The sequence below is a fragment of the Cardiocondyla obscurior genome, linkage group LG03 (assembly GCF_019399895.1).
Source record: "Cardiocondyla obscurior isolate alpha-2009 linkage group LG03, Cobs3.1, whole genome shotgun sequence".
In the NCBI taxonomy this organism is placed as follows: domain Eukaryota; kingdom Metazoa; phylum Arthropoda; class Insecta; order Hymenoptera; family Formicidae; genus Cardiocondyla; species Cardiocondyla obscurior.
In genome coordinates, this window is record NC_091866.1 from 21,591 (window position 1) to 45,602 (window position 24,012).

The 24,012-nt window shown below is 37.3% G+C and overlaps 3 protein-coding genes and 1 long non-coding RNA gene across 10 annotated transcripts; 2 read left to right on the forward strand and 2 right to left on the reverse strand.

The window, feature by feature from the left end:
- Positions 1-8,254: 8,254 nt before the first annotated feature.
- Positions 8,255-9,596, forward strand: LOC139101233 (uncharacterized). Its single transcript, XR_011545524.1, has 4 exons — positions 8,255-8,557; positions 8,739-8,895; positions 9,012-9,208; positions 9,363-9,596. It is a non-coding gene; the product is annotated as an uncharacterized lncRNA (long non-coding RNA).
- Positions 9,597-10,024: 428 nt separating this feature from the next.
- On the forward strand, positions 10,025-20,894 carry LOC139101437 (uncharacterized). 7 transcript variants are annotated; one of them, XM_070654585.1, is made up of 8 exons: positions 10,025-10,094; positions 11,703-11,739; positions 12,026-12,153; positions 12,269-12,411; positions 16,545-16,666; positions 17,022-17,283; positions 19,330-19,741; positions 19,895-20,894. In XM_070654585.1, exons 6-8 carry the CDS (start codon positions 17,034-17,036, stop codon positions 20,388-20,390), a joined length of 1,158 nt encoding a protein of 385 aa, XP_070510686.1. In that variant the 5' UTR covers positions 10,025-10,094; positions 11,703-11,739; positions 12,026-12,153; positions 12,269-12,411; positions 16,545-16,666; positions 17,022-17,033; the 3' UTR covers positions 20,391-20,894. The 7 variants fall into 7 exon arrangements, with proteins under 7 accessions (XP_070510686.1, XP_070510685.1, XP_070510688.1 ...); XM_070654584.1 differs by lacking the exon at positions 16,545-16,666; XM_070654586.1 differs by lacking the exons at positions 10,025-10,094; positions 16,545-16,666 and adding an exon at positions 10,142-10,225.
- Positions 10,224-19,401, reverse strand: Qbp-1 (Queen brain-selective protein-1). Its single transcript, XM_070654595.1, has 5 exons — positions 19,262-19,401; positions 17,578-18,797; positions 11,701-11,761; positions 11,438-11,576; positions 10,224-11,328 (listed from the first exon to the last, which is right to left on the reverse strand). Exons 3-5 carry the CDS (start codon positions 11,745-11,747, stop codon positions 11,125-11,127), a joined length of 390 nt encoding a protein of 129 aa, XP_070510696.1. The 5' UTR covers positions 11,748-11,761; positions 17,578-18,797; positions 19,262-19,401; the 3' UTR covers positions 10,224-11,124.
- A 286-nt stretch (positions 20,895-21,180) lies between the features above and the next one.
- On the reverse strand, positions 21,181-24,007 carry LOC139101436 (uncharacterized). Its single transcript, XM_070654583.1, has 5 exons — positions 23,326-24,007; positions 22,604-22,907; positions 22,223-22,483; positions 21,924-22,076; positions 21,181-21,520 (listed from the first exon to the last, which is right to left on the reverse strand). Exons 1-5 carry the CDS (start codon positions 23,604-23,606, stop codon positions 21,362-21,364), a joined length of 1,158 nt encoding a protein of 385 aa, XP_070510684.1. The 5' UTR covers positions 23,607-24,007; the 3' UTR covers positions 21,181-21,361.
- Positions 24,008-24,012: the final 5 nt, after the last annotated feature.

Here is a 24,012-nt window from a genome sequence, read left to right on the forward strand (position 1 = left end):
GGAAGCCGCAGAAGTTCTCTGACCATTCCTGGTGCAAGAAAAAATCCTCGACTTACCCAGTACTCCAGATAGCACTAACACTTTGCAGAGTGAATTCAGGTATGTCATGCGTTAGAATTTAATTAGAGTACCCTCCTCTATCGTGAGGGACCGATTTTAGATTGCTCGAGAGCCTCAATTAATTAAAAAGTGAGAAAATAGTCAAAATATAACTTTAACCTCAATGTGTCACTTATGAGATTTTTAGTTTTAATTTAAAAATACTTCTGCTTTATTTACAGGTTTGGCGCTTTGGGGACGAAAGGTTCGCGACGGAAACTAACCAAGGAAACCGTCCGGAGACCCGGGAAGCCGCAGAAGTCCTCTGACCATTCCTGGTGCAAGAGAAAATTCCTCGACTTACCCAGTACTCCAGATAGCACTAACACTTTGCAGAGTGAATTCAGGTATGTCATGCGTTAGAATTTAATTAGAGTACCCTCCTCTATCGTGAGGGACCGATTTTAGATTGCTCGAGAGCCTCAGTTAATTAAAAAGTGAGAAATTAGTCAAAATATAACTTTAACCTCAAAGTGTCACTTATGAGATTTTTAGTTTTAATTTAAAAATACTTCTGCTTTATTTACAGGTTTGGCGCTTTGGGGACGAAAGGTTCGCGACGGAAACTAACCAAGGAAACCGTCCGGAGACCCGGGAAGCCGCAGAAGTCTCTCTGACCATTCCTGGTGCAAGAGAAAATTCCTCGACTTACCCAGTACTCCAGATAGCACTAACACTTTGCAGAGTGAATTCAGGTATGTCATGCGTTAGAATTTAATTAGAGTACCCTCCTCTATCGTGAGGGACCGATTTTAGATTGCTCGAGAGCCTCAATTAATTAAAAAGTGAGAAAATAGTCAAAATATAACTTTAACCTCAATGTGTCACTTATGAGATTTTTAGTTTTAATTTAAAAATACTTCTGCTTTATTTACAGGTTTGGCGCTTTGGGGACGAAAGGTTCGCGACGGAAACTAACCAAGGAAACCGTCCGGAGACCCGGGAAGCCGCAGAAGTCTCTCTGACCATTCCTGGTGCAAGAGAAAATCCTCGACTTACCCAGTACTCCAGATAGCACTAACACTTTGCAGAGTGAATTCAGGTATGTCATGCGTTAGAATTTAATTAGAGTACCCTCCTCTATCGTGAGGGACCGATTTTAGATTGCTCGAGAGCCTCAATTAATTAAAAAGTGAGAAAATAGTCAAAATATAACTTTAACCTCAATGTGTCACTTATGAGATTTTTAGTTTTAATTTAAAAATACTTCTGTTTTATTTACAGGTTTGGCGCTTTGGGGACGAAAGGTTCGCGACGGAAACTAACCAAGGAAACCGTCCGGAGACCCGGGAAGCCGCAGAAGTCTCTCTGACCATTCCTGGTGCAAGAGAAAATCCTCGACTTACCCAGTAGTGTTTTTCGTGGCGTCGCCGGCAGATTTCGCAGATCCGCTTCTCGGTAACATCGCGGAGTTTAAAATAATTTTAAGTAGTACGTAATTCGAGTCACCGAATTGTGTATGGTCCGACATTTTCAAGGTATAATGTATTGTAAATTTTTAATGTACAATGCATCAAAAATTTCCCGTCCCACTTTAACAGACTGCGGACTGTCGGTTGTATATACTTTTAATATTTTCTGTGAGTACAACCGGTGTGGTTAAAAATTTTTGATGCATTCTACACATCTTTTATTTCAAAGCAATATAATATTAGTACAAAAAATACATGTAATATATGTATACAGGCGCGCGCCTGTATTTTAATTAAAGGTATTTAATTTATTAAATAAAGAAATTGTAAAAAAAGCATGCGACTTGCCAATCTGCATAAATTTCGGCGGAGTTGGTGAGTTGTGCCGGTGACTGTAACATAAAAAGGAAAAGAATTATGTAGACATGCCAGTTAGTCAATAAGATTAATATAAAAATGTAAAGGTTTTCTTTTAATAAAGATTTTATTTAAAAAATTAATGCTTACCTAAAAGTTGCTCCGCCGTAGCAGGATGCCCCCCGGGCCTGCTCCTCCTCTCAGATGGGAGGTCGTCGTCGTCGTCGAGTCATCTTTTCGCGCACTGGAAACTCTCGCGAAATACTGTCATTAACCACTAACGCTATCACTCATAATTTAAATTATCACTCGTTAGTTTACATTATCACTCATAGTTTAAATTATTATTAAAACACGGCACCCCGTATTATAAACGAAAACGCGACACTGTACACTCACACTCACTTACTCACATAATATTCACCGCGCACTTTATTACACTATGACTCATATTCACCGCGCACTTCATAACACTATGACTCATATTCATCGCGCACTTTATTACACTATCACTCATACCTAGTTTAAATTATTACAAAACAAGGAAAAATTGTTCGAATAGGACTTTAAAACTACTAAAATACGCGTCGCACAATCCGGCGTAACGCGAATCTCTCAAGCAGCAGATGCCAATTTCCCGAATTGCGTGCAGTAGCGCACGCACTATCAGTCACGTCTAACGAAACAGAAAACGACACTCCGCGAGGGACCGACGAATACTCCGGGCTGTACGACGATCCATTAAAAAATAAATTAAAAACGCGAATTACTATATCCCGAAAGCGCGAAACAATATTCCGATTACGAGAAAAGCGACCTTGTTTTGTAATAACTTAAACACGGCACCCCGTATTATAAACGAAAACGCGACACTGTACACTCACATTTACACTCACTCACATAATATTCACCGCGCACTTCATAACACTATGACTCATATTCACCGCGCACTTTATTACACTATCACTCATACCTAGTTTAAATTATTATAAAACAAGGAAAAATTGTTCGAATAGGAATTTAAAACTACTAAAATACGCATCGCACAATCCGGCGTAACGCGAATCTCTCAAGCAGCAGATGCCAATTTCCCGAATTGCGTGCAGTAGCGCACGCACTATCAGTCACGGCTAACGAAACAGAAAACGACACTCCGCGAGGGACCGACGAATACTCCGGGCTGTACGACGATCAATTAAAAAATAAATTGAAAACGCGAATTATAACCCGAAAGCGCGAAACAATATTCCGATCACGAGAAAAGCGACCTTGTTTTATAATAACTTAAACACGGTACCCCGTACTATATACGAAAACGCGACACTGTACACTCACACTCACTCACATAATATTCACCGCGCACTTTATTACACTATGACTCATATTCACCGCGCACTTCATAACACTATGACTCATATTCATCGCGCACTTTATTACACTATGACTCATAGCTTAAATTATTATAAAACAAGAAAAAATTGTTTAAATAAAAATTTAAAACTACTAAAATACGCATCGCACAATCCGGCGTAACGCGAATCTCTCAAGCAAAAGATGCCGTTTCCCGAATTGCATGTAATAGTAGTGACTGGCAATAATAGCATGACTCAATGCGGCAACGGCGACTAACGCGCGTTAGTGGAGTGCGTCAGGCCTTACCGCGGATCGCGTACGTGAGTCCTGAAGTACCGAAAAAAACGAGAAAACGAGAGAAAAGTTGGAGGAAGGCATCTTCATGCTCTGTTCTGTTCGCGACCATACATGTGAGAGAGAACGCACGAATGATCGCTAAGAAATCATTAGAGGCGCCTATAATGATTTCTTAGCGATCACTCATGCGTTCTCTCTCACACGCACGGTCGCGAACAGAACAGAACATGAAGATGCCTTCCTCCAACTTCCTCGTTCTCTCGCTTCTCTCGGTACTTCAAGGTTCACGTACACGATCCGCGGTAAGCCTAACGCACTCCACCCTAGCTCACGCGCGTTAGCCGCTGTCACACAATGAGTCAGGTCATCATTGCCGGTCACTATACACTATTAGCACGTCTTACCAGACAGAAAATCGACACTCCGCAAGAGATAACGCGTACTCCGGCTGTACGACGATCAATTAAAAAATAAATTAAAACGCGAATTACTATATCCCGAAAGCGCGAAACAATATTCCGATCACGAAAAAGCATCCTTGTTTTATGATAAAATAACGTTCTCCGCGCACTAGATCACTCGCGGTATATTCACGACACTCCCGTTAAATCTTTAAACACGACCCTGAGACGTAAACGCGGTCTAACTGTCACTTTAATCCTTCGGTCGGTGTAACGAACGACACAAAACTTGCACGAAGCACCGGTATAAAACGCGCCGCGATATAAAATATTCCTACTGCGGTAGACACTCGCGGGATAGTCTACGACACTTCCTATTAACCTTGAATCCCGACACAAGAATCTAACTGTCACTTCAAGCGAGGTCCACGTCACCTTGTTGCGCGGTCAAAAGTCGTCGGTAGAATGACCGCGAAAACTTCCCCCAACCCCTTCAATGTTTTCCCTACTATCGCGCGGGATATTCTTTACCCCCTTGTGTTACCCCCACCGGGGGGTATTCACTATCCCGCTTTTTATCTCTACCGTTATTCAAAACGCGCGACCACTTTTTTCGTTAAATTTTAGATTTCTGCACGAAGCATCGGTATAAAACGGGCCGCGATATAAAACATTCCTACCGCGGTAGACACTCGCAGGATAGTCCACGACACTTCCTATTAACCTTGGATCCCGACACAAAAATCTAACTGTCACTTCAAGCAAGGTTAACGTCACCTTGTTGCTCGGTCAAAAGTCGTCGGTAGACTGACCGCGGAAACTTCCCCCAACACCTACCATTTTTTCCCTATGTCGTTTCATGAATGTCAGTACTAATGCTGTGATCCTATTGGTTGAAAATAATCAAGTGACATTTTGCACGTGTTTTTGGCGTTATTTATAAATTTTTATACTAAATCGTATTTTGCAAGTTAGTTTACAACAATTAATGCTATTTATTAATTATTTTTACAATATTTTATTAATCGAGTCGTTTCATGAATGTCAGTACTAATGCTGTGTTCCTATTGGTTGAAAATAATCAAGTGACATTTTGCACGTGTTTTTGGCGTTATTTATAAATTTTTATACTAAATCGTATTTTGCAAGTTAGTTTACAACAATTAATGCTATTTATTAATTATTTTTACAATATTTTATTAATCGAGTCGTTTCATGAATGTCAGTACTAATGCTGTGTTTCTATTGGTTGAAATTTATTGAGTGACATTTTGCACGTGTTTTTGGCGTTATTTATAAATTTTTATACTAAATCGTATTTTGCAAGTTAGTTTACAACAATTAATGCTATTTATTAATTATTTTTACAATATTTTATTAATCGAGTCGTTTCATGAATGTCAGTACTAATGCTGTGTTCCTATTGGTTGAAAATAATCAAGTGACATTTTGCACGTGTTTTTGGCGTTATTTATAAATTTTTATACTAAATCGTATTTTGCAAGTTAGTTTACAACAATTAATGCTATTTATTAATTATTTTTACAATATTTTATTAATCGAGTCGTTTCATGAATGTCAGTACTAATGCTGTGTTTCTATTGGTTGAAATTTATTGAGTGACATTTTGCACGTGTTTTTGGCGTTATTTATAAATTTTTATACTAAATCGTATTTTGCAAGTTAGTTTACAACAATTAATGCTATTTATTAATTATTTTTACAATATTTTATTAATCGAGTCGTTTCATGAATGTCAGTACTAATGCTGTGTTCCTATTGGTTGAAAATAATCAAGTGACATTTTGCACGTGTTTTTGGCGTAATTTATAAATTTTTATACTAAATCGTATTTTGCAAATTAGTTTACAACAATTAATGCTATTTATTAATTATTTTTACAATATTTTATTAATCGAGTCGTTTCATGAATGTCAGTACTAATGCTGTGTTCCTATTGGTTGAAAATAATCAAGTGACATTTTAAACGTGTTTTTGGCGTTATTTATAAATTTTTATACTGAATCGTATTTTGCACGTTAATTTACAACAATTTAATGCTATTTGTTAAGTATTTTTACAATATTTTATTAATCAAATCGTTTCATGAATGCCAGTATTAATGCTGTGATTCCATTGGTGAATATTTTAGGCGAAATATTTTATGCTTATTTTATTCGTTTGTGGGAGATCAACTGTTTCCTCGAGTGTCCGGTTGGATTTTTTAACTAATTTAAACCGTCTTTTTTATTCCCACAAAGTGCCAAGACTGTGCATCAACGGAAACTAATTTTTATAAAAGTTTTAAAAGTGACAGGTATGTGTTATTGATTAAAGTTTAAAGTCAGAAAAACAAATATTTCTATTTGTTTTACAGGCTTTAAACTTTATACGCAAAAGATACGTGACGGCAGCTAACCAACGAAACCATCCGGAGTTCCGGGGAAGCCGCAGAAGTCTCTCTGACAATTCCTGGTGCAAGAGAAAAATCCCCGACTTACCCAGTACTTCAGATAGCACTGACACTTTGCAGAGTGAATTCAGGTATGTCATGCGTTAGAATTTAATTAGAGTACCCTCTTCTATCGTGAGGGACCGATTTTAAATTGCTCGAGAGCCTCAATTAATTAAAAAGTGATAAAATAGTCAAAATATAACTTTAACCTCAAAGTGTCACTTATGAGATTTTAAGTTTTAATTTAAAAATACTTCTGCTTTATTTACAGGTTTGGCGTTTTGGGGACGAAAGGTTCGCGACGGAAACTAACCAAGGAAACCGTCCGGAGACTCGGGGAAGCCGCAGAAGTCTCTCTGACCATTCCTGGTGCAAGAGAAAATTCCTCGACTTACCCAGTACCACAGATAGCACTAACACTTTGCAGAGTGAATTCAAGTATGTCATGCGTTAGAATTTAATTAGAGTACCCTCCTTTATCGTGAGGAACCGATTTTAGAATCCTCGAGAGCCTCAATTAATTAAAAAGTGAGAAAATAGTCAAAATATAACTTTAACCTCAATGTGTCACTTATGAGATTTTTAGTTTTAATTTAAAAATACTTCTGCTTTATTTACAGGTTTGGCGCTTTGGGGACGAAAGGTTCGCGACGGAAACTAACCAAGGAAACCGTCCGGAGACCCAGGGAAGCCGCAGAAGTCCCTCTGACCATTTCTGGTGCAAGAGAAAATTCTTCGACTTACCCAGTACTCCAGATAGCACTAACACTTTGCAGAGTGAATTCAGGTATGTCATGCGTTAAAATTTAATTAAAGTACCCTCCTCTATCGTGAGGGACCGATTTTAGATTGCTCGAGAGCCTCAATTAATTAAAAAGTGAGAAAATAGTCAAAATATAACTTTAATCTCAATGTGTCACTTATGAGATTTTTAGTTTTAATTTAAAAATACTTCTGCTTTATTTACAGGTTTGGCGCTTTGGGGACGAAAGGTTCGCGACAAAAACTAACCAAAGAAACCGTCCGGAGACCCGGGGAAGCCGCAGAAGTCCCTCTGACCATTTCTGGTGCAAGAGAAAATTTTTCGACTTACCCAGTACTCCAGATAGCACTAACACTTTGCAGAGTGAATTCAGGTATGTCATGCGTTAAAATTTAATTAAAGTACCCTCCTCTATCGTGAGGGACCGATTTTAGATTGCTCGAGAGCCTCAATTAATTAAAAAGTGAGAAAATAGTCAAAATATAACTTTAACCTCAATGTGTCACTTATGAGATTTTTAGTTTTAATTTTAAAATACTTCTGCTTTATTTACAGGTTTGGCGCTTTGGGGACGAAAGGTTCGCGACGGAAACTAACCAAGGAAACCGTCCGGAGACTTGGGGAAGCCGCAGAAGTCTCTCTGACCATTCCTGGTGCAAGAGAAAATTCCTCGACTTACCCAGTACTCCAGATAGCACTAACACTTTGCAGAGTGAATTCAGGTATGTCATGCGTTAAAATTTAATTAAAGTACCCTCCTCTATCGTGAGGGATCGATTTTAGATTGCTCGAGAGCCTCAATTAATTAAAAAGTGAGAAAATAGTCAAAATATAACTTTAACCTCAATGTGTCACTTATGAGATTTTTAGTTTTAATTTAAAAATACTTCTGCTTTATTTACAGGTTTGGCGCTTTGGGGACGAAAGGTTCGCGACAAAAACTAACCAAAGAAACCGTCCGGAGACCCGGGGAAGCCGCAGAAGTCCCTCTGATCATTTCTGGTGCAAGAGAAAATTTTTCGACTTACCCAGTACTCCAGATAGCACTAACACTTTGCAGAGTGAATTCAGGTATGTCATGCGTTAAAATTTAATTAAAGTACCCTCCTCTATCGTGAGGGACCGATTTTAGATTGCTCGAGAGCCTCAATTAATTAAAAAGTGAGAAAATAGTCAAAATATAACTTTAACCTCAATGTGTCACTTATGAGATTTTTAGTTTTAATTTTAAAATACTTCTGCTTTATTTACAGGTTTGGCGCTTTGGGGACGAAAGGTTCGCGACGGAAACTAACCAAAGAAATCGTCCGGAGATTCGGGGAAGCCGCAGAAGTCCTTCTGACCATTTCTGGTGCAAGAGAAAAATCCCCGACTTACCCAGTACTTCAGATAGCACTGACACTTTGCAGAGTGAATTCAGGTATGTCATGCGTTAGAATTTAATTAGAGTACCCTCTTCTATCGTGAGGGACCGATTTTAAATTGCTCGAGAGCTCAATTAATTAAAAAGTGATAAAATTGTCAAAATATAACTTTAACATCAAAATGTCACTTATAAGATTTTTAGTTTTAATTTAAAAATACTTCTGCTTTATTTACAGGTTTGGCGCTTTGGGGACGAAAAGTTCGCGACGGAAACTAACCAAAGAAATCGTCCGGAGACTTGGGGAAGCTGCAGAAGTCCCTGTGATTATTCTTGGTGCAAGAGAAAAATCCTCGACTTACTTAGTACTCCAGATAGCACTAATACTTTGCAGAGTGAGTTCAGGCTTCTAAGTTAAATTTCAGACTAAAATTCGGTTTGTTTAAGTATTGTAGAGTGTTCTAAATACAATTGAATTATTTTGTTAACTGTAAATAATTTTTTATTTTAGATTCTTGGTGATTGGTGTTCTGCGAGGGTCGCAGCAGTTTTACTGTGCTTCTACAGCTTGACAAAAAAGTTCTGCTGATTTCTGGACGGTCCCGTTGGATTTTTTATATAATTTGAAGCCTTTTCTTGCTCCACAAACAGTGCCAAGCTTGTACAGCACTGGGAACTATTTTTTGTATGACTTATAAAAAGTGACAGGTATGTGTTGTAGGTTAAAAATTCAAATATTGTTAAATATATTATTTTCAGGTTTTTATGATATATTTCTGACTTAAATTTGGTTTATTTATGTGTAGTAGAGTGCTCACATTACATTTCAATAAGTTTTTTAACTCTAAAATATATATTTCAGTTATCTTGTGATTAGAGTATCTGGAAGGCCGCAGAATTTTTACTGTGATCTGTACTTGGTGAGGGGGATTTCTGCTGTATTCTCAAGAGTCCTGTTGGCATTCCATTATAGTTTTTTCATTCTACTTTCGTTCCACAAAGTTTGAAGCTTGTAAGTCTACGGAAAATATTAATAATTAACTTATAAAAAGTGACATGTATGTTTTATAAATTAAAATAAAAATCTTATAAAGTTTATGATTTTGAATGTTCTAAGTTAATTTTTTTATTCTAATTTGATTTTATTAAAGCTAGTAGAGTGCCCACGTTTTATTTAAATAATTATTTTAATTTTAAAATACATCGATAGAGGTTAGAAAGATCGATGTATTTCGGCGACGGTAGCGCCGGGAGCATTTGGTAGACGGAGAATTTTGGAACTACCAAAATCGATATTGATATATATATGTCACCATCGATTTTGGTAGTTTTGAAAAATTCCGCCTACCAAACGCTCTTGGCGCTACCGTCGCGAATACATCGATCTTTCTAACCTTTTTCGATGTATTTACGGCGACGGTAGCGCCGGGAGCATTCGGTAGACGGATAATTTCGAAACTACCAAAATCGATAGTGATATATATATGTCACCATCGATTTTGGTAGTTCTGAAAAATTCCGTTTACCACATGTTCTTGGCGCTTCTAGCAATTGCAAAATGTTATTGTCGACAGCTGGGAAGGAACGAGTGAAGGTATGTCAATGATAAGCATATAAATGCAACTAGTTTTTATCTGTTGTTTATTACATAATGCAGCGTGCACAGAAACATTCCGGTCTCCGCAGAAATATCAAAAGCTCTATCATTTGTGGGGCGCGAGAAAGGTATATCGTTGAGGAAGTTGACTACATTAGCTAATCTTGCATTTATTAATAAATATTACTAACAGTTAGTGAGAGAGACAACATATTAATAATATTTATGATCTAAGTCTAAGTACATTTGATTAGAAGGTCTATTGTCGCAAGAAAACTCTTCTTACGATCCCATTTAAAGACTGAACGCACTGAAAATAAATATTAAGATAAATGCAAAGTGTCGATATATTATAGCTTTCGTAATTATTGTATGTATAATTCATATAAAATCAGCATATTAAATTGGAATGTCAAAAATCATACTAATGTGATTTAAATTGTTTTACGGGAAAGGAAGAGGGAGGGCCTTTTGTATCTTTATCGTTTGCTTTGTCCTTTACATCATTTTCTGCCATTCGGTTTGCATCGTGACGCTTTTCCCGATAGAAATTCCCACATGGGATAGCACATCGTAGATCGCCTCTCGGCTTCCTGTAAGAGGCGCGATTCACAGCCAAGAATCATACACACACGATGATTCATCAAACATCTCGCGAGATCAATCTAGCTGGCAATGCACGCTCGCAATATAATATAAGGGCCCGCGCGCACGCGTTTTATCGAGACGTATACGCATACAAAATGGGACAATATAATAATTAAAAAATCACAGAAATGCCGTTATACACGGGCACCGTCATCTCGTGAGAGGAAGAGATGATCAGGTAAGCAGAAGAGGATGATAAAGACGGGCTCCGACGAGTTCTAGCTATCACAATTGTAGCTACCTAATGAAATTACATGATAAAATGCAATAAATAATTCGGAAAATCACTAATATATCCGTCTTTCCCGTTTGACATTCGCTCCTCTCATGTTCGTTCTTCGTTCTTCTTGTCCATCCGGGGGTTTACGTGGGTCTCCGTTTACTTGGCGATTCTATCAATGGGGAAGTTGTCAAAGATATCGAGGTAGCTTCGCGTCTCCAGGCTCTGATGAGGCAAACAGGTATTCGCGAAGCATGTGAGACTGTCGACGCTGCAGCCGGTGCAACGGTTGCAACTGCAGATTAACCCGTCGCCGCACACACCCCAGGACTCGCTTGGTCCTCCGCAAATTTGCCCGGGACCCTGCAGTTGATCGTCGTATTCCGTATTAAGTAATACACCCCAAAAATCTCAAACTTTAAATCAAAATTAACTTTGTGTAATTATCGCGTTAATTAGCGTTTTTACTTACTTTTCGGCATTCCGTAATACCGCAGAGAGTCGACGTTGTAAAACCAAACTCGCATTGATCGCATTTGTCGCCGCAACCCACACACAACGGTCTTGCCTCGTGTCGTGTGATCGCTGGATGAGCGTGGCACTTATCGATCCTAATATATAATTGCATTGACATGCATTATTTTACAATTTACATAATACAATACATTAAGTACGCACAAGATTTGATTACTCATTTATTTTTCACATTATTACTATATTGTTTTTAATGCTTACAGAAAGATCGCGGCCAGAAGGAAGATCGCATAAGTAAAGGTAAGCATGATGAACCGCTGATCTGAAATAAAGATATGCACGTGAATTGCTGTGCTTTTCTTTTTATAATAATTTACGCAAGCTGAAAAAATTATATCAATGAAATTTTTACTTGAAAACAAAACTTAATATAACATAACTTAAATATATATATATATATATATATATATATATATATATTTAAATTATAATATTACTTCTTTACACATTACTTTTTAAAACAATTTCTTTATCTCGTTAATTTGTTTGGTGTCTTTATAAATAATAATCTTTTCATGAATGCCAGTTATCGCAACGCTACAAATGCGCGGATTATCTTTCTATTTACCGAGTTCAATCACCCTGCATCAGTCTCGACATTATGCGCAACAACATCCAACACTTTGACACAGAAATATCGGATATCCATGAAAAGTAATGTCTGCAAATTTGATTTCTCATCGTCAATGTACCATTAACAACTATAACATATTCGCACCGTTTGCAGCACCAGCGGAATGACTTATTAATTTTTTCTCTTTTTTTCCAGCTTTTCCACAAAAAAATGTTGTACAAGTGATTCGTTGCTGAATGCAATTACACTGGATTAAGAAATGGAAAAGATGTCATTTGTTTGGGAGGAATTGAGATGACGTAAATCCCAATAGATTCGTCAAAACACAAATACACCAGGTAATGCACTTCAGTCTCTAAAAACACTTAAAGATGCGGTTATCAAATGCAATAAAAATAGGGAACCGTGACGTGTCTACCATGAAAATTAAACTATGATGTTTCAATATGTCTGTATCAAATTACAATTTTATTGTTTATTCTATGGAAACGCTATTGAACAAAAACGTTATAACAATACTGATACTGCTGTAGCCAAAGCTGCGATGCGAGAGCCATGGAAAAGCTTTCGTGCCGGCGACTCATCGCGATAATTAAACGGGTAAAACTGATGTTCCACATCGCCACGATGGTCCCCACTCTTCATATAGCGAAACAGTTTAGCCACAGTCTCTGTGACTCCGCGAGGGCAAAGACTACCGGCGTGAACGGGTGATTTATCGATAGATGTATTATAGAAACGAAAGGGCAACGAAAACCGGAACGATTTGCTCCCAGCCCTTCGAAACGGTCCAATTGTTTTCCTTCGTCGCTGTTAGCATCTGCCTTCTCCGGTTAATTGATGCTTATCAAGCTCGATAAAAATTTAGAACGGCGTTAAAAGGTCTGAATTTAAGAGAAATTAAAAAAAAACCGGCAAAATCGGGCTGTACGCAAAGAATCTCCCAGTGTGGTGAGAATAATAACAAGATAACATAATTTTTAATTAATGATATTTGCCGGTATTTATAATATAGATAATATAAAATATAATTAGACTTTAACTTTAGTTTTATTAACCAATTTATCATTAATTTTTTTTTGTTTTTTTTTTCTTTTATTTTTTTAAATATATTTTGCAGCTGTGCTTCACGTTTGATACTGTAGAGAAAATTTCAAATTCCTATTGGACAAATAAAATAATTAAAATTTCAATTTGCATTAATTGCGGTTTGCTTGTCGCATGCAATCCGACTAAATAATTTTCGCGGAAAAATTCTTGAAGCGTTGAAACAGAAATTTTCCAACTCTCGAACTAAGTTTATTGGCCAAAAAGACGCGTTGTTTTTCGCAGGGTAAAAGTAAAAAGTAGATCTCTCTCTTGTTATTCCGTTCATTTGTGCTAATAACAAACACAAACATTTTACGCGATCATATGATCCAATTTCCGCCGAACAAGGCTTCCCTTCTTTCCGCCCGTTAGTATCTATAAACATCCGTTCATAATGAAAAAAATTGTGCACACTGACACAGCATTAATACTCGCAGCCTCCTTTACTCAGTTTTATTCTTTTTTTCTTTTTTTTTTTTTTTCTATAGACACACGTGTGTGTCAGTAAAAGAATTAATTTTATCTTGCACTTGACGTAACCCTTTCTTATCTGTTATCTTATACAATTATGTCGCAACCATATCTATATAGGTTTGTGGGTCATTATTTTCGGACTCCGGGATAACAATCTCTTTGTTACTATATAAATGTTGTACGGAAACTTTGATCTTTCTAAAAGCGCAGTAGATACGCTTCTTCTTTTTGGTTAGAGATGCACGTTGGTTGTAAGAGGCGCACACAATCTCGATGTATAATCCTGAGTAATTGTTTTCCGCGAACAATATTTATTCGTGTCAGCGCATCTAGCTGTTCTAATATCATGTATCTCGTTATGTCGGCGAGTGCGTAATATCGGCATGTTTCTGTAAAAACTCGTATTAAATTAAGATAATAGAAATGCAGATACGACGTCTGACGCGTCTTGTGCAATATTTTCGTCTCGCGCAGACCGACTACGTTCGGTTCGGCCTTTTGTTTTTTCCGCGCGCGAAAGAGAGACCACGGCAGAAAGGATTATTTGTTTTCGAGACGTACAAAAGCGCAGCCGATTATTTATACGTGCGAGCTATATCTTTTTATTGTGGGTCATTGCGACGAATCGCGAGTCTTTTCATATTCCGTTGGGAGACGATGTAAAATTAGCTTCCCAAAAAGCGACCGCCGTCCGATCCTTCTCAATGAGTGAAAACATACGTATCGCGAGAACCGGGTCAATGACACGTGAAACACATGCATCTTACAGTATCAAAATTAAATTTTTGATTTTTAACTGCAAATTAATTTCGAGATTTATCGAGAAAGAAAAAGAAAAAATATATACAATATATGATGTATCTGTAAATGTAACGAGATATTTTAAAATGCATTTAATACCTATTTACGAGCACGAATCTCTGAAATCGTTACATGACGCGTAAATATGACGATCTTTAAGAAACGGTAAATTAAATTTTTTTGGCACCATTGGACCAAAACTAATCTCACGTGGTCGCGCGTATTGACGTTCTCATGATCAACACGCGATCATCGCTACTAGGAACCAGCGGAATCACCTGCTAAAATCGCACTTTCTGCGAGAGTAGGAAATAACGCGCACCACCGGCAAACAACGTGGGTTTCGGCACGTGGAATTTTCATTGAATGCACCCCGTGATTAATCTTTTCAACTAAACTCTAAATAATTTGATTGAATGAAAGAGATTTATTATGATGCAATCATTATAATTGTAAAGTTCTATAATTGTGACAAAAGATATTTATTTAACACTTTTTACAACGGATAATTTAGATAAAAAATAGAGTTATTTCTTTAACTCGTTCGACTAGATCGTAAAAAGAAAAAAAAAAAAAAATATATATATATATATTCGGTAACATGTGACAGGAAAGTCAAAGTCAGAATGATTATTGAGAGGTGTCAATGTAATCTGTAACAAGCCAAGAACCACTAATGCCTTCATGAGACTACGCGCGTTCTTCATTCAGCCGGATCATGCAAGGGCATGCGTAGAGAACATCCACGAAGGAGAAAACATGTTCGCATCTAGACGAGACATCCCGCCTCTGGCTGCTAAGAATAACCGAAGACTATTGCGTTGCTCAATGCAGATGCCAAATTCTCCCTTCCCCTATTACGTCCCCTTTTCTCCTGCGCTCTAACGTCTTTCTTTCTCAGTTCACCACCACCCATCTCTCCTCTTTATCTCTTGCGTTCTCTCTTATTTACTTTTACTTATATATCGTTCTCTGCACCCCTTGTTTCTCCTCTCTTTGTTCTGTCCATTTCTTGAGTTTTAATTATATCTCTTCCCACTTCTGCTACCCTTTTATTCTATCCCTCCTTCACCCTTTCTCTCTTTCTTTTTCTTGCTCCCGCATTTTCTGTCTGCATACATGCACTCACGTACACACGTCTTGTTTCATTACTTTGCTGGTAAAAAGACCGACTGAACTCAGTCTTGTACGAGTTAGCATTCGTTTTGGACGTGTGCTATCAATCAAACAGCAACGACGAATTTATTGCACAGTGAGACCTCGCAAAGATATTTCTTTTAAACGTGAATCTCGAAGAGAGCTAAAAAGTTTTACGAAAATAATAGAAGAAAAAGCGAAAAAATTCCAACGGTTTCCGAAATTTATGATTGTCTTATGAAGAGAGTTGAATACCCTTTCATCGCTATTTGAAAGTAAATAGCTATAATAAGGTACTTTAATCAATGTTTATTCACCTTATTAATCTAATTTAATTCAAGAATCAAATAACAAGTCTCGTGTACATAAATATATGTAAAATAACATTTTACATATTAAATTAATGCGAAATTGTATGCTTTATTTTAAATCTCAAAAAGAATTATATATTCTTTATAAGCCAAAAAATTCCACTTGACTAGGTATCGTTATTTAATGAAATCACATTATTTTGTAATTATATTACCATAATATTAGTAATCAAAGTGTGTATATATATATACTTTCTTTTTTTTTTTTAATTATAAAATAACATTAATCGGATAATTGAAATGATAATCATATAATAAAAATTTATTCAAGTAAAAAAATTACTTAATAAGAAGAGACACGTGTTTTTCAAATGAGCCAAACGCATCAAAGAACCGATTGCGTCGGGTGTGAGATGATTGCATATTTAAAGATTTCCATCGCGTGGTTTGAGCTAAATGCGGCATCTGATTCTGCGTCTTACTTCGTACACAGATTACCTCGAATACAGACATGGAGCAACAATCGGATAGACACGTTTGGCACTAAATATGCTTCAATTTATATGACTTACGGTTTCATTTTTATTTAACACCGTTTTAAAATATTGAACGAAGCAAACATGTTTAAAACTTTTTTTTTTTTTTTGTATTATTTTTAGATACTTTCTTAGAAGACAAGAAGGCACGCTACAAAACAAGTTTCTGATAAAATTACACACAAAAAAAAAAATTAAATTAATCAACAGGAAGCAAAGAAATCAGATTTATCGTTGAAATTTGCGTAGGTACTTTGAAAATGCGTCGTCTGTTAACGATCCAGGATCAATATTTTCAATGCACGTGCACTTTCGAGATTTTCAATCAAGCAAAAACATGTTTACTATTAACTGTCGACTCAACTAGAATATTGTGTGGTCAACCACAAATGCAATTTCCGAAATTTGTGCCAAACGTGCCACGTTGGTCCCTTTTATATTGACCACAACGTATACTTTGAATCATCTGAGATCGCGTGTCTCTTAGCATATCAGGAACGTGCACAATTTTATAAGGAAAGATATGTCAATAAATAAGTAGATTATATTTCGATTATAATCGCGCGTGTGCAAATTTAACTAATTTTAGCTTGTTTTTAGGTCACTGTCAAAATGGGGATGATAGCACGAGTGAGGCGTCGCGTTCGCGCGAACTCGCTGACGGTCGACAAGGAGAAAACGGCGCAAAGTGTCTGCCTTTTAAGCGCGGTGCTTCTTCTACCCTATTGTCCACGCGGTCCGCTACCGCTTCTACCGTCGCCAGCACCGGTCTTGTATTCAGCTCTCGTCCTGCCGGTCGTCTTGAGCGCAAATTACAGATACCCGGTCCCTACCCTCAAGACTCTCGCTGAGGCGGTCAAAGGTACGAATGAATATTTTTAAACCGATTTCGCTACTTCGTCATCAACCGGGAAATTGCTCTTTTAACTCTGGATTCTCTTAACTTTTAATATTCTAGACAAATTTTTAACAACACGACACAATAATTTCTTTTTTTTTTTTTTTTTTTCTTTTTTTTAGGAAAAAAGTTTTTTTTGTTTTCAACAATAGAATGTGGAATTTTAGATATCAAACTTGAAATCAGAGTGCAACCGCAAAAGTTGCACAAGTCTCGCATGGAATATCGCCGGAGATGACGTCGTCCTCGCACACTCACCCGAATTCGAGAATCCTCTCGCTGTCCACGGCGATTTCGTCTCTAATCGGCGATGGTCCTTGCCGTGTGGACGCCGAGTCGCTCAATGCACGACCGCAGACGGAGCGCGGTTAGTTTTTATAGGTAGCAGAGGAGGCCCTCCGTCCTGGTGTCTCCGATCAGGAGGATGGGAGATCCTTTGGTTGCCATGTGAAATCCTCCTACGGGTTCCACGTAGCCACCGTAGCGTCGCCTCCTCCAGCATCTGTCCTTGTCTCGTCCTGCTGCCATGTCGTCGGTGACTCGTCCTGACTGACGTCCATTAATATGCAAATCCTCTCTCGCCAGCTCTCTCTGGGACTCGTTACTAAAAATGAAGTCGATCATTCATCGAAGCCACGTCAATTACGTTATACTCAATTAACGGTGGCCGAGGGAGGCACTCTCCCTCTTTTCTCGCCCTCAATCTCTTTCTCCCGTCTCCTGTGCGCGCTCGCGCCCATCAGCATCACTATCAGCATCAGTTGGTAACAAGTTCACGATTATTAACGTAAAGCACGCCCTGTCACGTTATTCAGCAACTTGTCATCCTCCAGTAAAACCCTTAACGGGGGGTTGAACGTTGCCCGTTCGTTGGTCGGTTCCACCTTCGGAAAATCACTCACGATGACGCGCTTCTACCGTGTCGCCTTTCTGCAACATTGCTCTCTTCCTTCTTTGGCGAACCAAAGATAAGCCGTAAGGACGAGAAGAAGCGAGAAACAAGAAAAGGAGGTGGAAGAGAAATCTATCTTCATGGCGAGTGCCTATCAATGTACTCTTGTGCTTAATAATAACGAGATGTCGCACGTCCGCGTAATCTTTTCTTTTTACTTGCCTCAGCATCTTCAAGCAAGTGCAAATGTTAAAACGACAATTTTCTCCGATAATTACGAGGACGGAAGTGGCTATAAGCGGTTTTTGTTTAATCATTCGAGAGTCAGTCGAAGGCAGACTATGTACCATTTACGAATCGCCTCCGTCACGTGGCCGATTTGTATCCTCGAAATATCATTACCGGTTGAACGATTAGGCTTCACGCTCGTCTGGATTTTTGTTTGGTAGCGGACGCAAATAGCCACGTGTAGACTTTTTTTTCATTGGGGTTGAATAAGGCGAAAATAAAAATTCAAGTCATCCATCTACGTTAGTTACTTGATCACGCCGACCTGCCGGCGATGCACGGGATACGTCGACTTAAGCTGTAACAGTAAAAAATTGCCTTTCGAGAATCCGCGCTTCTCAAGTTATAATTTGGAGGTATAAATTAAGAAACTTTCTTCAACGTTGTAATCTGAAAGTATAAATTAAAGTTAATCGGCTCTTGGAATATATTCGAAATTTGACGAGGTCGAAATTTTTGCGTTACGAACATCATTTCCGATACGTCTAAGGCGCAATATGAAAACCCTGGACTGGATTGAACATCGATCTCTTTCGTGGCATGTAAACTACATTAATCTTATTTCTCATTTTAAATCATATAAGTAATTCATACTTATACAAAATTCCTTTTCGTCTTTTTAAATAAAAGTTATAAATTATTTTTAAACCAGCAGCAATATTTAAAAAAATTAATTTAGCGCCAATTAAAGTCTCTTTGACATTAAAATAAAATTAATGGACCATCTCCTTTCTTTTATTAAGGCATAATCAAAATCTGTACCTATTCCGTATTGAAGTGAAGAGCAATAAATTCTTTATTGTTCATCATTCGTGTTACGATGTTGACAGGTGGAACCAAAAGAGCCTGGTATCCCTTGAATCGCTTCCTGAGACGGCTGTACACCCCGGTGGATCGTGCAGAGAATCTCTTCCTGAAGATGCGCAATCTGTCCGTCATGGCGAATCAGATAGTATTTCTGATCTTGGCCGACAAAGTACTTTTACCGCAGCAAAGGTTAACCTGCCTGTACACGCTCATGTTTTACAACGTGATAGCCTATTGTGTCAGCTACATCAAAGAGTTGATTCAGAAGGAGGATTGGTCCCCGTACGTTACCCTGACTGAGCGATCCAAGATCAAGCATCTTGCGATGTCGGCCACCAAGATCGTGCTCGAGTGGACCAAAGCGGTTACGTTTGTTGTCACACTAACCTTCATGCTTCTCGTCTTTGGATTAGAACAAGGCCTTGATCATTATAAGTGAGAAACTTAATTAATTAAAAATGTTGATCTTTATAGCTAATTACTTTAATCGAGAATCAATTACAAAATAGAGAAGAGGGAAAAAAAAAAAAAAAAAAAAAAAAGAGAGAGATTAACTTTATAATCTTTTAACATTTTAATAATTTGCAGACCATCATTACTCTACACGGTGATCACGTGGATTTATTACTCGGCAACGGAGAAAGTTTTTGTTGAGATGTTTCCAACAATCCTAGGTTTCCTGCAGCTGGAAGCGTTGGAGAATATTGAGAATTTGTATGCGCCAGTGATACTTCGCTGCTTTACGATTGCAATGTCGGCGATCTTCAGTATTCTGCTATTAACATCGGCTTCCTGGAGGTTTCTGATAATCGTCACGTATCTGAACGTGTACCTACGATGGAAGGAACTAATAGAAAATTCGGGTGCGGTACTGCAACGGGAACGCGAAGTGTTGAATCGCTATAGAAAGGCAACTCTCGAGGAGATCGAGAGGTTCGATGACGTTTGCGCGGTGTGCCTGTGCGTCATGACGAAGGCCAGAGTAACACCTTGTCATCACCTCTTCCACGCGGACTGCCTGCGACAATGCCTAAAGACCAGCGACAAATGTCCCATGTGTAAGCGTGAACTCAAGTTTGATTAAATAAACAATACATCTCTTTTGATTGCTTCCGAAGAGTTTTATGAAAATTCTTGAAGAAAAAAAAAAAAAAAAAAAAAAAAAAGAGTTTGCAACATTATGAAATATCATAAAAACACGATAATAATCGTGAATGCTTGCAACGCACGTTATTTTAGATATACTTTACTGTGATATAGATCAGGAGCATCGTAGTTTAAGATTGTACCAAAATAATTTTATTAATGTGTCAGTCAACTGATGACTGATACGTAATTTGTAATTTTAACCGGCAAATGGAAATACGCTTATTTTGTATTTTTATCTTTTATTAATTATTGTTAATATAATATCCATCAAAGAAAAATTGCAAACTGCGTTACTATGCATCATGTATGTACAATTATTAAGTACTATTGTGTCCTTATTACAATATTATTTATATATACACATTGTATAAATATAAACTTGTAATTTAAAATAATGAAAAATTGTTTCTTCCAAATTAGTTAAATGTATTATGAAGAATTTTTTAAATATAATTTTGTTGTTATTTCACGACTTTCTTAGGACATTCTATATATTAAGCCAACATTCTAATCAGGTATTAAAATATCACTTACAAACACGTAATCGTATAATAAAGTGATATACATGAAAAGCAAATTAAATAAAAAGTATATTACATTCCATATTTTTTACTTTTTTTAAACAAGTTGATAACATAAAAATAAATATTAGATAAAAGTTAAAAATTTATCTAGAAAATATGTTTAATAATAACTTAGATCCGGTCTGAATAAAATGGCACAAATTTAATTTTTGTATATTTCCTGATATATTTTTCTCCGGAGATAGATAATAAACAGTTGGTGCATCCCAAGAATTATTGCGAGTTATGTTATAAATAACTTTGTAGAGAGATACGTAGTTATGGTATGAGAAATTATTCTGTCGCATGTACAAATGACTGATTTAACAATGAGTCATCATCATTAACAGCGTTTATTACGCGCAACGTTAAATCGGAAGCTACGCATAGCCATAGCACGACTGAAATGTCGTTGTACTGGACGTTGAAGCGGCCCATTGACTAGAGTTGAATCCTCGTCACATTCGACACTGGTTAACACAACGAAGAGTACTCCGAGCACCTACAATTGTATCTGTTACAATTTCCATTTATTGTATATTGATGAAATAAAACAAACTTCCGTGTTTTTTCGAGAAACCACGTAAGTAAAATTTTATTTAAAAAATTGATAAAAAATATACACGATGTCCCGTAGTAAACGAACACTTTTTCGGGAATAGGTAAAACTTATCGAAAAAAATGAAAAATTCTATGCCGTTTTACATTTTTTATTCATATCTTGGCTACTATCGTGAAAAATGTAAAACGGCATAACACTTTTTTTTTTTCTTTTCTCGATAAGTTTTATTTATTCCCGAAAAAGAATGAGACACTCTGTAGAAACTAGAAACACATTATTTTTACTCTTGATATTTTATAGAAATTTGCGATACAGTTTCTACATATATTAATTTACTACATACCAAACCAACGATAATGAGCAATGTATACACATGTATACTTGCGAGCGGCAATGATTCGACCTCTTTTAATGCATCAGCAGCATCAGAAAGATCTGGTTTTAATTCCAATGCATGACGCAAATGTACAGCTGCTTCTTGAAAGTGTCCATATGCCTGAAAAATAAAAATTAATGTAATAATTATTAATTTTTGTATTTTCTCGTCTATCTTTTGAATAATTTTAAAAATATTTTGTGGATACTTGTTAAGAATTTGATGAATATATTTTACATAACTATATCATTTAAATTATTATATACCTTAAATATTTGTCCAAGCGTAAGATATTGCTCCCATGCATTACGATCCGGAGGTTGTAATTCTAAGGATCGTCTAGCCAAATATGTTGCATCATCCAAATAATGTTGTACCAGCAACACTCTAGCCAAATTTAAAAGCACCTCGGCGTTATGTGGTGACACAGCAAGCGCTCTACGGAAGCACTCGATTGATCTTTGCGCGTCACCCTTTATACGCCAAAAATTTCCGATTTGATTATACAACTGAACCGACTTTGGTTTCTAGAATTCAGAGAAATTAAAATGTGACTACATTATATAAAAATTTGTTTTTTACAAAAATGCTTCAAATGAAGGCTGCCTAAAGTTAACAGACATTTAATGCTAAGCTGAAATAGATACCTCTCGTTTCGCTTTCTTCAATCGTCTTTCTAATAAGTCGATGTCAACGTCGACCGTTTTGCCACCGTTCTTCTTGAACATAAGAGCGACATTGGGCTCTGGAACCAAGGGATGCTTGTTTCTGTTCGCCACGCCGATCAGATTGTCATAGTACGTGAAGTTTACTGGCTTTCCGCAGTCCAATACTATGTTGTCGCATTGCTGACCAGCGGTGCACGTCACTTGTTCGCTCGACACTTGCGAGGAGAGTGGGAAAGGCTCCGTGATATTTTGTGTATCCTTCAACACGTACGACGAGAGTCGTCTGCCAAGGGGACCAAAGTTAGGGCTGTTTTAACACTGAATGAACAGCAAGCCACACACAAAACGCTAACTACAGAAAGAAAAAGAAAATTATGTCACATAAATGGCATCTTCTACGTACGATTAAAAAAAAAAAAAAAAAAAAAAAAAAAAAAAAAAACATGCAAGACTACGAAGGAACAAACTTGGCCGCAAACTAACTAAGGGTTCTGGCTTTTTGATTTAGGTAATTAAGATGACATAAACTACTAGATATTTACTTGGTTTATGAACGTATCTAACCCATTATACTCAACACTAAACGTAATATCGCAGTAGGCAGATGAAGGAACTAAAGGAAAGAATCGAGGGCACATAAGCTATAACCTCATAACTTAACAGGCGCAAATGAGATGGCTATCTCGTAGCAGAGTTCTCACCTCTCCTGACTGGCGAAACCCTTACATTCCTGGCAGTATATCTGTACCTTCTCGTGCTTTTCGGACGTCGCAGTCCTGCTCCAGACCTGGCCGTTGCCGGTAACCGCGCTGCCAGTGAGAATCTCGAAGATCGGATCATCCTCGATCGCGCTCACGAAGTCGGTCGTCTTCACGACTTTGTCGGCGGCATTCAGCCGCCAGGACGTCCGCGAATTCGTCAATTTTACTTGCAGAATCAGCAAGCAAAGCGCGTATCTTGCTTCGACCCACGTCAACCGCATCTTTCTTTCGGACCTTCCTTATATCGCGCGCGTTAAAACACCTCTGTGCTCAGTGTGCTCTGTGTCGTTGTGTTGTTTACAATCTTGCGCTCGCGAGTGAGAGAGAAAGACACGAAGCGCCGACGCAGTAATGGTGGAAGAGAAAGGCAGATCAGATTTTCATTACTTTAGTTTTAAATTTAAGATTTATGCTTATACCTACAAATCAAGCTAGTAGTATGAGTTAATAGACTCAAAGTCGAAAGTTTCATTTTTCAGTAGTATATATCAAGTTTTCGATTGAGAATGGAAGGTAATCGGGAGATTTTAAAAATTCTGGTCCAAGGATTCCTAAATGAAAAATGTATTGTATGGTATACATATTATTATATAATATATATACATATACATATATATATATATATAT

What these genes read in the sequence shown, in the direction of transcription:
- Qbp-1 (XM_070654595.1), bottom strand. Translation starts at nt 11,747, where the DNA reads ATGCTTACCTTTACTTATGCGATCTTCCTTCTGGCCGCGATCTTTCT. An exon ending in CTTCTGGCCGCGATCTTTCT is followed by an intron (nt 11,577 to 11,700) that starts GTAAGCATTAAA and finishes ATTATATATTAG; the next exon opens with GATCGATAAGTGCCACGCTC. An exon ending in GTATTACGGAATGCCGAAAA is followed by an intron (nt 11,329 to 11,437) that starts GTAAGTAAAAAC and finishes GATCAACTGCAG; the next exon opens with GGTCCCGGGCAAATTTGCGG.
- LOC139101437 (XM_070654585.1), top strand. Translation starts at nt 17,034, where the DNA reads ATGGGGATGATAGCACGAGTGAGGCGTCGCGTTCGCGCGAACTCGCTG. An exon ending in TCTCGCTGAGGCGGTCAAAG is followed by an intron (nt 17,284 to 19,329) that starts GTACGAATGAAT and finishes CGATGTTGACAG; the next exon opens with GTGGAACCAAAAGAGCCTGG. An exon ending in CAAGGCCTTGATCATTATAA is followed by an intron (nt 19,742 to 19,894) that starts GTGAGAAACTTA and finishes AATAATTTGCAG; the next exon opens with ACCATCATTACTCTACACGG.
- LOC139101436 (XM_070654583.1), bottom strand. Translation starts at nt 23,606, where the DNA reads ATGCGGTTGACGTGGGTCGAAGCAAGATACGCGCTTTGCTTGCTGATT. An exon ending in TGAAGAAAGCGAAACGAGAG is followed by an intron (nt 22,484 to 22,603) that starts GTATCTATTTCA and finishes TCTGAATTCTAG; the next exon opens with AAACCAAAGTCGGTTCAGTT. An exon ending in CGCTTGGACAAATATTTAAG is followed by an intron (nt 22,077 to 22,222) that starts GTATATAATAAT and finishes TTTATTTTTCAG; the next exon opens with GCATATGGACACTTTCAAGA.